At 40.0% G+C, this 14277-nt stretch overlaps 1 protein-coding gene across 3 annotated transcripts in view; it reads left to right on the top strand.

The window, feature by feature from the left end:
• Positions 1–14277, top strand: part of LOC149142280 (P-loop containing nucleoside triphosphate hydrolases superfamily protein) — a 360356-nt gene that overhangs the window by 69931 nt on the left and 276148 nt on the right. For 2 of the 3 annotated variants that reach the window (XM_089449257.1, XM_089449258.1), the window contains exons 3-5: positions 13358–13527; positions 13615–13658; positions 13769–13843. In XM_089449257.1, coding sequence (XP_089305383.1) covers positions 13358–13527; positions 13615–13658; positions 13769–13843 — 289 coding nt within the window. The remainder of the gene's footprint in view (positions 1–13357; positions 13528–13614; positions 13659–13768; positions 13844–14277) is intronic. The other variant, XM_089449259.1, reaches the window with a different exon arrangement.

Raw genomic sequence — 14277 nt, 5'->3', positions numbered from 1 at the left:
ATTATGTTTGAGAGTGGTTCCAACCTCATCAGTCTTCATATTGAGAAAATAAAATTTCATATCCCATTCAAAATTCAATAGACTTAATAGTTTTCAAGGTTTCAGGATCAATGTTATTGTGGTATTTCATTAGATTATATCGTGTATGAGGGTACGTGTATATATACTAAGTCAAATGGGGTGAATTTGACCAAGAGTCACACCCTTTCATGGTTGGTCCGACTTGACATTTTGGAGCCTACATGAAGCCCCAAAAATGAGAATTTTAATTTTCAATTTTCACAATTTTTCTAGGCCAACTTAGGAGGCCTCTTGGCATGCGGGAATACCTCCCGATGCTACACAAAAATCAACAAATTGCGGCTGGCCCATAAAAGCCCACAGGACCCACTATCCCTTCCATGTTCCCTCTTCATATTCAGATTCTTGCATGAATTACTTGCCTTAGCATTTACACTGCCATCATTGTTCATTGACTTAAGATTATGGAATTGGGATTATCTGTATGGTTCCATTGACCTTCAATGTGCCTAGAACAAGTCAAATAACTTGATTGGCTAGCGAATCCCCTAACATGTTTAATTCCCTTAAAATATGCTTAGCTTGAGTTTTAGGAATGGAGGAGAGGCTTGCTACAATTCTCTTATAAAGGGAACTTGGTTTAATGTCTATAGGAGCAGTTCCAAGGTTGATATGCCTAATTGTGTTATTACAGTCCTCCACTATAATGAGTGTGCTAATGGGAAGTTTCTTGGCCAAGTTGATTCCTTGTAGAAGGGCATACATTTGCACTTGGTTATTGGATACTGTGGCTAGGCTCCAAGAATAAGTTAGTTCCATTTGTGCTCTAGGGCTTGTTGTCGCACAAAATGTCTAGGCAGCGCGACAACGCTCAGAGTAAGGGCTGTCACTCTTAATCTTTACTCATTCCGTTTAGACTCTCTCCTAGGCAAGTCAAGGGGGGTAGTCCTTAAGGTAAATGGATGAGAAAGCCTGTGGATCACGGGCTCTAGAAGATTTTAATGATGGACAACTGGATGAATCTAAACGATTAAATCAGATTGATAGATTAAATGCCAACGTAAACAAGACACGGCCACAAGATAGAAACAATTATAGACCAGTGCCTTCGATATTTGAATTAACCATCAATAAAACAAGCTATCCAAAACAATTTTCAATATGTGACGAAAAGTGACAATCATAAATAATCCACAAAAACACCCAACACTGTATCATGCAAGATATTCTAGATTTAAGACGATTATCGTTAATGACCAAGATCTAGAATTAAGTATTTTTTTTCAAAAGCCAAATATGATTAAAAATGTTAGATTAATGACAAAATAACACTAAGGAACTTTAGGTTAATTTTTTTTTTTTATTCCTTAGGAACTTAATTTAATGTGAAAAACCAAATCAAAGGGTTAAAATATCGAAATTTTTAATGGGCCATGAGCCACATTAAAAAATTTGATGTCTAAGAGCAAATCCTTTAATTTATTTCGTTCTTAAATTCGACACCAAAATTTTAAAATTTTTAGATTTTGAGGATTTTTAATGTTTTTAGGATTTTTTTAAAATTTTTACTTTTTAGGATTTTAGAATTTTTTTAAGTGTTTAGGATTTCAAAAGTTTTTCATTTTTATATTTTGAAAACTTTAAAATTTTTAGGATTTTAAGAGTCTTTTTTAAATTTATTAGATTTTTAGGACCCTTTTTAATTTTATTCTAGATTTTTTAACATAAAATTGAAATCATAAATAAGTAAAATGAAATTTATTATTTTTAATGAAACCTAACCTAGGCTTTAAAGAAATAAAAAATATATACACCCTTAACTATATTCAAACTTAAAGGTAAATTAAAAAAGAAAAGAATTAGTAAAAACTAAACACATACATAGAAAAGAAAATAGAATTTTGATTATTTTTGTTTTGTCTTTTGTAGCTCTAGAGAGGCTCGACGGAAGAAGGAGGAATCAATTGCGGAATGGAGGACCAAAAGTAGGTTTGAAAGCATTGATGAATAGAGCAGAGAATGAGGAGAGTGATGGGTAGCACGCAAATTTAGAGATAGCGCTGCTTGGAGGGAGGGGAGATCGAGGGCTTGAGAGCAGACAACGTGGATGGATGCGGACAGGAGCCATTGGTTGCAGATTTCGAAGGGTAAGAGGGTGTGAGTTAGGCAGCGGAAGAGAGATTCCAGGAGGAAAGGGTTCAGGTGGGCAGCGTATGGATAAAGCGACAACAGAAGGATGTAGCTGCGGGAGCCGCGGAGGGATAAGGGTTTAGCGGGAAGGGAGAAGAAATGCGGATAGGGGTGAGGTTTATGCAGATGAATCAGCGCAGAGAGGATAGAAGGATGCGTGGAGGCTTTTTTGAAGACTGTGGAACAACGAGGATGGTTGTGTGGAGAGTGGAGCAGAAGATCCACGGGTATGGAGGAGAAGAAGAATGTGTAGGAGGCAGCAAGCAGTTGAGGGAATAGACTGCGGGCTGGATGGAATTACGAGGGTTTGATGGTAGAGAGGACGACGAAAATGAGGGGCTGTGGATAGGGTTGGAGCAGCATGCAGAGAAGAATAGACCAGCGGACTAAGGAATAACAAAGCGTTTAATTTTTTTTTCGAAATGCACAGTGAACCCAAAAAACCAGATAGAAGAGAAATGGCATCCCAAGAATCGAAGAGAAATTTTCAGATTAAGATCTATGTTTAAAATTTATCAATGAAACCCTTATGAAAATTTTCCAGATTCAATTAAAACATTAAATCCACCTGCTTCAGATTTGACCCTGAAACCCTCATTAAATTTCCAGATCTGAAACTAAATTTAAACCTTTGGACTGCAAAAACTGGACATAATCCCTGCCAAAATGATGCTGATGAAAACCAGAAATCCAGATCTTACCCTCTAGGGCCTAGATCTGGACTCTGCACAACTTTCAGCTTCAGATCTGTAGTTGCAATACAACAAAAAACACCCAAACGATATACACAATGACCCAAAAAAAACACTAAAACCCTGAAAACCAAAGTCAGAAAACTAAAATTAATTACAGATCTATGTACATAAATGGCAGATCTATCAGATCTAGGGAGTGTGAGTCCGACTCCGCTCCCAGATCTGATGATCTAAGGCTCTCAACAGCCAGATCTAACGATTTAGCATAGAAAAATTAAAATTTTTTGAGTTTTAGAGGAGGCACTAAACTCAAAACCCTTCATGCATCACCCATAAAAAATAAATATCTTATGATAAGCCCAGGATCAAATTTAAACTGGGCTCTTCAGAAAACACGGATCGGGAGTTGGCTGGTTCAGCCGAGAACTTCCCTAAACGCCCGATGATCTAATAATCAAGATTTTCCTGCAAAACTCAATTCAGCCGTCAACATAGAGCAAGAAAACAATAATAAAATTCAGATTTAATAGAGATACCTGCTATTATATTCAAAACTTAAATTATCATTCAAACCCCAACGATTGAGCAAGATACCTGTACTCAAATCGCTCTTCAGAAGCTATTATTAATGGCAAAAAAGAAATTACGCACGAAAATAATACATCTTACAACATTTCCATGAAGAGTAACACCAACAGAAATTAACCCCAAAGTCTTTCTTTATTGCTCATAAAAAGATTACAAGAGAGCTTTTCGCTTAGTACACGATCAAAAGATCGGATCCTCTCAACTGACAAATGACCTCCTATTTAAAGATAAATCTTCCAATGGCTAGTTCGAGTGATCCTTGTCAAAGTGATCTTGACCATTGATGAGGATCAAAATTTCTTTTAATCTCATCCGTCAAAATTTTAAATATTGAGGAAATTTTGAAATTTTCAATTAAATGCATTTTAATAACTTTAAAATTTAAAATTTTGCATTAATTTCCTCAAAATTTTGACTTTGACTTAACCTCAGGGATCCAAGGCATAAAATCTAGCAAAATAATCAATCAACCTTAGTCCCTGGACCTGTTAAGATTTAATTTTTTAAAGGATCCACGAATTTTACCTCTGGAAAATTTAAATTTACCTAAGACCTCGGACCTATGAGGGGATAAATTATTTTTCTAACCCTCAAGACACTTTACACATGTCAAGGGGAAAACCCATTTGAAAAAGACCCTCACAGACTACCCATTTTTGTGACACAAATATAATCCAGCAGACTAAGCAACTTGTAATAAAATAACCTAACCAAATAGTTAGGATTATTCCCAAATCACTTTTACACGTACTTGATCTATAACACTAGGACTCGCCTAAGATCCTGGTGACAAAATTCATTCCGGCTTTGGGGTAAGGCTGAAGGAAAACTCTGCCGTCCATCCGAGAATGGATCGGTGAGACAAAAAACCTCCCGGAATATAGATCGTTACCAGAAAAATAGGTTTACCCAGGCAATTACATATATGACACAGATCTGCTGAGATTATTTACATCACATATATGTAGAATGGGTTTACATTATAACATGATAATTAGGCCGATGATGATAGCTGGACGACACGGACACGTCGATCAGGTGCTATCCCTTTTGCAAAAAAAGGGGGTGTACTGCTATGGGTTGTTGACACGTAGTGGTCAACATCTGGCTTTACTTGGGGACACGTTGTTGCACTATAGGAATGTGAGAATCCAGAATCTGCATCCACGCAACACACAACAAAACATGAGTAGCGTCCATCCAAAAATCATCATATAACATTAAGCACAAGAAAGATATAAGCTCTTCATTTATTAACTAGTCTAACAACATGAAAAACCAAATCTAACTACAAAATGAAATACTGAAATAATAGGGCATAAGGTTAGAAATACAATACAAAGATGCCCCATGGCATCAGATACGTTCAATATAGTGCATGATGAGCACTTGCCTGCTTTCAGGCAAGTCTGTCGGCTGTTTCTCGGATGTGCCATGTCCAATCCTGCATACGGTAGAACTTTTTCCTATCCAAAAATCAAGTTCCTCGCGCCCTTTGATGCATCAAATCGCTTTCTCATTTTCTTTCTCTTGCGCTTTTTCTTTGTGGCAGGGTGTATCACTGATGACGTGGAACATTCTGTTTCAAAACTCTCAGATGAAGTATGTAGGGTATGCATGACATGTCTTTCTTCATTCTGCATTTGATTCTTATCAATTTCTGTTTTATCCGGGTCACCTTCAATTAGCCACTTTTCAATGGAGCAAATGACCTCCTCATAATAAGATGGAGCTTGCTGCAGCAGATAAGGAGGCTTCTGATCTATTGACGTCTCCTTGTTTCTTTCATCCTCTGACCGATGCTGAAATTTCTGTACCTGTATTGTTATGGCATCCATCTGGTTAGAGTGTTCAAGCTTCATAGCACTGACTTCCTTGGCATGGTTTTCCTCCATGGTCAATAACTTATTCTGAAGACATATCTGACCAGCTTCCACATCTTTTGTTACTTTTTCATTCTCTTCTTTCATGCCCATGAAACAATTTTGCATATAGTTTATCTCTTTCTTATGATTTGCTTGCATGGTAGCCAACTGATTATTATAATCGAATGTCATGATGGTCATTTCTTCATCCATAGTTAATAACTTGTTTTGCATAGAATTAATTTCCCTGTCATGATTAGCTTTCATGGTTTCCATCTCCTTATCTCGCTTTTCCAGGCGGGTGTATAAAGTTCTCATATCCTTGACGTAATCAGTTACAAATTTTTCTTGATTAAGCTTCATATTTTTTACCCGCTGCATTTGACTGAAATGCATGTCCTTAACCAACAACTTTAGTTCTTCTATAATTTGCTTATCATTTTCCTTTTCATTGTTGACATTGATTTGATAACTTGTTCTTGCTTTTCTACTATCATGGATTTGATCTGCAACAGTACAGGTGGATGGCACATTCTGATATGGAGAATTGTGTTGAAATCTTTCATCGACAGCTCGATCCTTCACAAAATCACTTCCATTCTATTGCATAATTTTAGGGGCACAAGGCGAGCTACCTTGATAACCATATCTTTCTTTAAAAGCATTGGCGATGTCTTGTAAAGAAGCGAAAGAATCTTTAGGACAATTATTAAACCAATTCAAAGCATCACCCTCTAAAGAAAAGGCAAATAGACGCATTTTGACATCTTCATGATCATACTGGGGAGAACTACAATATATGAGCATTATACGAGTAAACCTGCATAAATGCTTTCTAACAGGGTCTGAATCACCACCCGAGAACAAAGACAATTTATGAATGGCCACTTTCGGAATATCATGGAGAACATCAGTAAAATGACTCGGGGTAAACGAATAATCCATGATGAATAATGAGGGACCAAATGGATGATAGAGAGAGACCTCTGCTCAAAAAATTCAAGAGATCCACAAGAAGGGATCTTCTAGTAGAAATGAAAGAAGTGGAGTCACCACTTGAACATGAATCTAACTCTACGATCCAAAAGGCAACAAACAATCGGATATAAGGGAGGGCTTCTTGTCTGAGAAATAATAAATGGAAGAAGTGGAGTCGCCACCCAAACAAGAAACGAATCGAAATGTCCAGGTGCTAAAGGTGCAGATGAAACGATTAACGAGATGACGAAAGATAGGGCGATGAAAAGATCAAATGACGCTAGGAAAAGCTGGCCGCTTGACAGGTTAATGAATGGCGGAAAAGATGAAATGATTGAAATGATGAATTATTAAGAAATCCTAAAGTATTAAATCGAAATAATTTTCATATTTAAGGGTTTTAAATTTTTTATGTGGCCTCTAGCCCATTAAAAAATTAAAAAAATTATTAATTTTTTTTTGATTTATTTCGGTCACATTTAGTCTAGCTTAACATATTGAGAAATTCACCTAAGGAATAATTAAGTTGTCAATCTAAAATTTCTTCTTGGTGTCTTTTGTGCTAAGGTAAGATCTAAAGGTAAATTTTTGTGGTATTTGTCATTTCTCTATAGTTAAGTATGCTTAAATTTTTATATTTGAAAATTAACTATTTGAAAGTGGTAAATTTCCTAGATTTGGGATTTTAAGCATAATCATTTAAATTCTAGGATTTGAACTAGTTAGCTTTTAAATTTCGTGGTTGATTAAGGTATTTGTATCTCTTGAAATTTAATTGCTCAGGAATTGTACATCTAGTGAAATCGATCGTCATTGCTTGAATCATTTAATCATTTAATGCTCGTTACATGTTAGACATTTTGCAAATGTTTTCAAGCGATTGTTAAATAATTTTATCGTGGAATTATAAACAGATTTCATATCTCTGTTTCCTAAGCAGCAGTTGATAATCAATTGCTTGGATCATTGACTCCATAAGACACTGGTATTAATCATTTAAAATCTAATCAAATTCTAAATCTTGCTAAGCCTTAATCAAGTATTTGATGTGTCTCCCGAACCAGTTGATTCCCAGCTGGTTCTCCTTCATCCCATTTCTCCATGGGGTCTACCCCCCTTAGCTTGTACTAGGGAGACAACTTAAACGGAGAGATCGGGGATCAGGGTGACAGCCTCCGATCTGAGCGTTGTCGTAGTGCCTAGACAATCTGTGCGACAATTGGGCCATAGAGCACCCCCTCGCACCTGCCCCTGAACGTAATTATCTTACCTTTTAGCATCAAGTTTTTCTACAACCCTCTTGCTTGAGTGTGTATATTAGTAATGTGCTTCCCTTCTCTAATTATAAATCCTTGCATGAGAGATATGTTGTAGAAGTTTTGAGGCCTTGTTTTCCCACTAAATTTCTGCTATGGCATTTGAAATATAGAGTTCATTGTCCTTCCCTTGGGAATATCTGATGTAGGAGGGAAGAAGATGTCAACATAACACAGTGAGGTCCTCTCATATTTGGGCTCTCCCTTGAGGACATTGTTAGGTGGTGCATTGGCTCCTTGCCTATGGTTGGTGGTGTCTTCAACTTCCTTTTTTCACTACCGTCTCTGTTTAGACATCGAGGGCTTCCACTTTTAATGAGGATGAATAACCCTTTTCCAGTTCTTGACAATGACATGTCTCCTATGGTCAGGGGTGTGCCACCCTCCTTTCCTTGGGCTCTAGTGACTTGGGAGTGCTTTGAGAAATGTTTCCACACACCTCCCTTTTTGGGAAACATGAGGAAACACACATGGAAACATTTCTCTAGTCTGTGGAGTGTGTTTCCCAAAAAGGGGGTGTTGATTTGGGGTAGCATCAGATGTGCTCTAGCCATGAAATTTGGTGGAGAGGTTGGGGTACATGAGATCTCCAAAGATTCTAAACAGACCAGGAGATATTAAAATAATTAATATTTTTAATGGAGTCCCTAAGTCTAAACTTAGTGAAAATAAAATATTAATGTGTATTAATATGAATTTGTGTTAGAATGGTCCAAGAGACATGGATCAAGCCAGATCTAATCTTAGCCGTTGATTAGGGACTTAATCTCGCCCGTTGAGATGTCAACAGGAAAAGTATAAGAGGAGGCTTGAGGGTCACTTGGAGAGCACACCAGATGATCAGTTATTCTATTCTCTAGAGCGGGGTTTGCTAAGAGAGATAGAATCAATGATCGGGAGAGCAGCTAGAGGGCATTGAGTATAGAGGAACAGAGAAAGCAGAGATTGTGCCGGGAGAGCAGCGCAACAGCGAAGGAGGGTGACACAGAGTCAGCAAGGGCTCACGCAGAGGCAGCCAAGTGCTGCGCAGAGCACCAGAGGGGCTAGCGTCGCTGATGCAGAGGCTCCCAGAGCTGATGCTGGGCCTCCTGGGGCTAACGCAGGCCAAGAAAGGCTAACGCAGGGCCAGCGTGAGACAAAGAGGGATTGACTCAGTCCAGATTGGGCAGACACTGGGGTTGCAGGAGCAGTTTTGTGCTGAGGAGCTGCTGGAGGGTTTTTCCAGGGTTTCAACCAGGAGATTTGTCTCAAACTGTGAGGTATAGCTGCTAAGGAAATTCTCTGTTGGGTAGGCCAATTACGACACCTAGATTGTACTCTGATATTGATTAATAAGAAAACCCTCAGATAGCTGCACCGGTTTTCTTGCATTGGGTTTTTCCAGGGACATTGGTCCAAAAATAATGGTGTCATGTGGTGTGTTTGTTCTTGTTTCTTTTAGTTGCTGATCTGTAATATGTTGAGCATGCACTAGTGTTTATTTTCAGTATTTACTTTGTAAATAAGTTGTTAAAGAAAAATAACAAGTAGGTAGGAATAAATCAGAAAAAGTGCATGAAGGGTTTCTAAACTAAGTAAACTTAGAAACTTCAACATGGTATCAGAGGATGATTGCAGATCACAGGAGGACTAAAAAACATTAGCCGAGCGGAGCAACAGTAGCAGAAAACCACTGTCCCAAGGTGACAGAAGCTGTTTCTAGCAGCGCAGAAGCTAAGGAAGTGTGACGCAGAGCCAACCAGAGCCACGCAGAAGAAGCCGAGAACTACGCAGAGCCTCAGAGAGGCCAGCATTGCTGACGCAGAGGGCCAGAGGGTTGACGCAGGGCATCCCAGGGCTGACGTAGACCCATCCAGGGTGACGCAGAGGCAGCGTGAGGTAGAGAGGGGTTGACGTAGTTCATAGAGAGGCAGTTGCTGGGGTCTAGAAGGCTGTAGGAATATTGCAGAGTGGAGTTGGTGAGGTACTATAGTCAGAACAATACCTGACAGAGCAAGGCCAGAGGAGTTGTTACCGAGGGTTTCTAGCCGAGGAACCCGGATCAGCAGTGCAGTTGCACAAGATGATCAGAGTAGGGGGCATCTCGACAAGCGGCAGAAGGATTTCCAGGAGGGAAATCAGGACTCAGAGGGAGTCCAGAAGAGAACTTCCAGACGGGAAGTAGAGACTCAGAGGAGTCGAACAAAGAACTTCTAGGAGGGAAGTAGAGGAGCGTCATGGCACTACACGGGGTAAGAGACCAGGATAGACTGGACGGAGCATCGAACTTCGCAGTTTGGAAGGCCAGAATCTTATCAGTGCTTGATAGGAATCGTGTCAAGAACTTCGCCTTGAAGGTTATAGTTATCCTAGTCGACCCCAATGATAATGACAAGTACGAGGAGGCGATGGCGAGGGCCAAGTGCATTATCCTTGACGGGGTCAAGGATCATGTGGTACCACATATAGCCGAGAAGGAAACGACAGTTGAGATGTGGGAGGCTCTCAAGAACCTGTACCAACATACTTCTGTGCAGAGAAGAATGTTGCTCGAGAACTAGATGAGGTCGTATTAGATGAAGAAGGGTCAATCGATTGACTCCTTCCTCGGAGGACTGAATGATATCCGAGATCAGTTGATTGCTATAGGAGTGATACCGGATTAGGAGCTTATGTTGAGGACAGCCCTGAACGCTGTCTCAGAAGAGTGGGAAGTGTTTGTCCAAAGCATCCTGGGCAGAGGGACTCTCCTACCTTGGGACGAGATGTGGGCAGCTCTTCGCCAGGAAGAGATCAGATGGCAATCAAAGGCAGGTAGCAGTAGCAAAGGGATCAAGGTCAAGTAGGAGGAGGAGGATGTGGCCCTTGCATCTGAGGGAAAGCAGGAGAGGCAGAAGAAGAAAGATCTCTCCAAGATCAAGTGCTTCCACTGTGGGGAGATGGGTCATTATGCGACCCGGTGCCCAAGGAAGAAGAGTAAGGGAGAGTCTTTCGAGACTAAGGTAGCGCCAGCACAGGCAAAGAAGGAAGTTTTGACAGACGATGACTGTGCCATGAGTGCACACGCGCCACTTGAGCGGAAGTGGAGAGATATCGAGCTGTAGTCAGGCGGACTACAGGTGATGAGGGGCAGGATCCTTGAGGTACCCAGCCTCTTGGATTAGACCTTGCTACGGGAGCCCTGATGAGGAGTAGTAGGACTGGCTGGGTGGGTAGAGACGGATTCGGATGGAGCGGCAAAGAGAGCTACAATGCAGGAGTCCCGAGACAACTAAGAGCTAGCAGGCTGCAACAGTGCGAGATGCATAGGAGTGTTGCACCAGTGCAGGAAGGCACAGAGAGGTTTGCGGTGCGCGATGTAGGAGAGTTGTTGCAGCAGCGCAGAGGTCAGAGAGGGAGCACTTGTCAGCGGCAGAGGGAGCTTCAGCATTAGTGGGTGTTTCTAGCCCAACAGGGAGGTGAGTTGGGAGATCAGTTACTTCTCAGTAACTGAGTTGCAGTGCAGCAGTGGGCAGCATGATGCAACATGATGAGAGGAGGTGTAGTGTTGGGAGGAAGGACCAGCAACAACACAGATGCAAAGGGATTTACAGTGCAGATGCAGTGCTGGGAGGAAGGACCAGCAATAGCACGGATGCAAAGGGAGCTGTTGTACATATGAAGCAATGGTAGTGGCAGAACCATGGGCAACAGTACAGGAGGCAGCAGTGCAGAGGATGGTGGGTAGGAAGGCCTAGCATCAACACAGGTACCGATGCCGGATGATCAGAGTAATACCCAGTGAGGGGTATTGCTAGAGCACAGTCCTCGCTAAGAGGGAGTGTTGATTTGGGGTAGCATCAGATGTGCTCTAGCCATGAAATTTTGTGGAGAGGTTGGGGCACATGAGATCTCCAATACCCAGAAAGGGTTTAGGCAGATTCTAAACAGATCAGGAGATATTAAAATAATTAATATTTTTAATGGAGTCCCTAAGTCTAAACTTAGGGAAAATAAAATATTAATGTGTATTGATATGAATCTGTGTTAGAATGGTCCAAAAGACATGGATCAAGCCAAATCTAATCTTAGCTGTTGATTAGGGACTTAATCTCAGCCGTTGAGATGTCAACAAGAAAAGTATAAGAGGAGGCTTGAGGGTCATTTGGAGAGCACACCAGATGATCAGTCATTCTATTCTCTAGAGCGGGGTTTGCTAAGAGAGATAGAATCAGTGATCGGGAGAGCAGCTGAGGGGCATTGAGTACAGAGGAACAGAGAAGGCAGAGATTGTTTCAGGAGAGCAGCGCAGCAACCAAGGAGGGTGACGCAGAGCCAACAAGGGCTCACGCAGGGCCACGCGGAGGCAGCCAAGTGCTGCGCAGAGCACCAGAGGGGCCAACGTAGTTGACGTAGAGGCTCCCAGTGCTGATGCAGGCCAAGAAAGGCTGACACAGGGCCAACGTGAGACAGAGAGGGGCTTACACAGTCCAAATTGGGCGAACGCTGGGGTTGCAAGAGCAGCTTTGTGCTAAGGAGCTGCCGGAAAGTTTTTCCAGGGTTTCAGCCAGGAGATTTCTCTCAAACTGTGAGGTATAGCTGCTAAGGAAATTCTCTGTTGGGTAGGCCAGTTACGGCACCCAGATTGTACTACCCTTAGATAGCTGCACTGGTTTTCCTGTGTTGGGTTTTTCCGGGGATATTGGTCCAAAAATAATGGTGTCATGTGGTGTGTTTCTTCTTGTTTCTTTTAGTTGCTAATCTGTAATATGTTGAGCATGCACTGGTGTTTATTTTCAGTATTTACTTTGTAAATAACTTGTTAAAGAAAAATAACAAGTAGGTAGGAATAAATCAGAAAAAGTGCATGAAGGGTTTCTAAACTAAGTAAACTTAGAAACTTCAACAGGGGGGACATTTGGGGTCCACCCTAAAAAGGGGGACACCTTGGTGCGCCCACCCCCAAGTGGGGACACCTCCAAGTTTTTGCCTATAACCCTTAAATTACAAAAACAAAATATAAAAAAATTACTGTTTCAGACTTCAGTTAACTTTTTTTCTTAGTAAAATGATGAATGATGAATGATAAATCCGAATTAATGTATATTGTATACAGTATTTCATTTATGAATCAATGTATTTGAATTTGAATTTGCATCTGAATTGTGTTCATATCCTTTCCAAATTTGAATTTAGTATTTACATTGCACAATTATAATTTGCATGAGATGAATAGTTATTGTTGTGATTTTATCATTTTTTTTAAATTTTTGAGATGGGAAACCCTATGCTAAGGACCACTCTGCCCCTCTGCCCCCATGAATTTCCCTAAAATTTGGGAGCATCTCCACATGTCTCCTGTGTGGGTTCCTCTGTTCACATGCTGCTGCTGCATCTCAGAAAGTTGGTGGAATATTGCATTTTTCATGTTAGATATGATTATGCCTTCGGTCATTTCTCTTCTTCACTAGTTTAATTGATTTTGTTTTATATTTCAGCTTTTAGGGGTTGCTTTTGCACTCCCAGTGTGTCACTACTGGATTGTACTTTGAGTCTTATTGACCTATTTCAGGTCAATAATGGATATTACTAAATTCATCTTATCTTTCCTAATCTTATTGGTCTTGAATTTTCATGATATTGAATTTCCAATTTCTGAGTAGTGACATTTTTGTCCATCTTAGCTTTATTTCATTTATATTTTGTCTACTGCAACTGAAATAAATTATAAATCCTTGCCATGCAGTTAATTCAGCAGTGGTTTCAATTTATCGAAAACAATCCTATGGGAAATGGTGTATTCAAAACAGAGTTGCTTTGACTTCAGATTTTATATGTACGGAGGCATGCAGTATATCAGCTGACGAGAAATCTAGTGGGAGGCCAACTCAGAAGCAAAGATGCTCTGCTTGCAAGGTCGAATTATTTTGTAATATGGTTTATTTTGTTACTCTCTTGTTTGTCTAAAGCATCTGATGTTAAAAATTTTGGTTTCTGTCTCAGGGTTTCTCTAGTCCCTCTAACGAGCCTGCTGTATTGGAAGGCAGGTATGCATATGCCACATCTACTGTGTATGTCACAAGGTGATTGTGAAACAGATGCTCCCTTGTTACCACTTCTTATGGGTTAAAAATTTCCTGATTGTTTTTCCCTCCAGCTCCATGGATGAAATCTATGATGCATTAGTTCAGCACATTTTCCCAGCAGCAGCTGTGAGTAACTCAAAAGCAAAGTAAGATTTTGACTCCTCTGCAAGCTTTTATGAATTCTTGGTATAATGCTTGCCTCAACTTTATCTGTAGTTAATTTCAAGCAATGGTGACGTGTTATATCATATATAGTTCTACTATAGATTGTTGATTCCCAATTTATAATTATCGAAGTATTGTTAGCTGGGTATGTAAACAATCTCTCTAATTTTTTGAAATGTATTGTGTTTATTTTTCAAAATGAGGATGAATTTGGTTTCTGACACTAAAGACAAAGACAACGTTTTGTCGACAGTTCATCAAAACTCATCTAACAGGTTGACCCATTCATTTTTTTTCGTAAGTAAAAGAATCATATTTGTCACCATGTATTAAATAGTACTTTCTAATCAAATAAATGTCATATTAACCTAACTTGGGCCTAATTTCTACACCATTTATCCCATGCACATAAATG

This window comes from Pinus tabuliformis, chromosome X (genome assembly GCF_031772625.1).
Source record: "Pinus tabuliformis cultivar Carrire ecotype Pingquan chromosome X, CPIR1, whole genome shotgun sequence".
Taxonomy (NCBI): domain Eukaryota; kingdom Viridiplantae; phylum Streptophyta; class Pinopsida; order Pinales; family Pinaceae; genus Pinus; species Pinus tabuliformis.
This window is presented reverse-complemented; position numbering and strand designations above follow the sequence as displayed.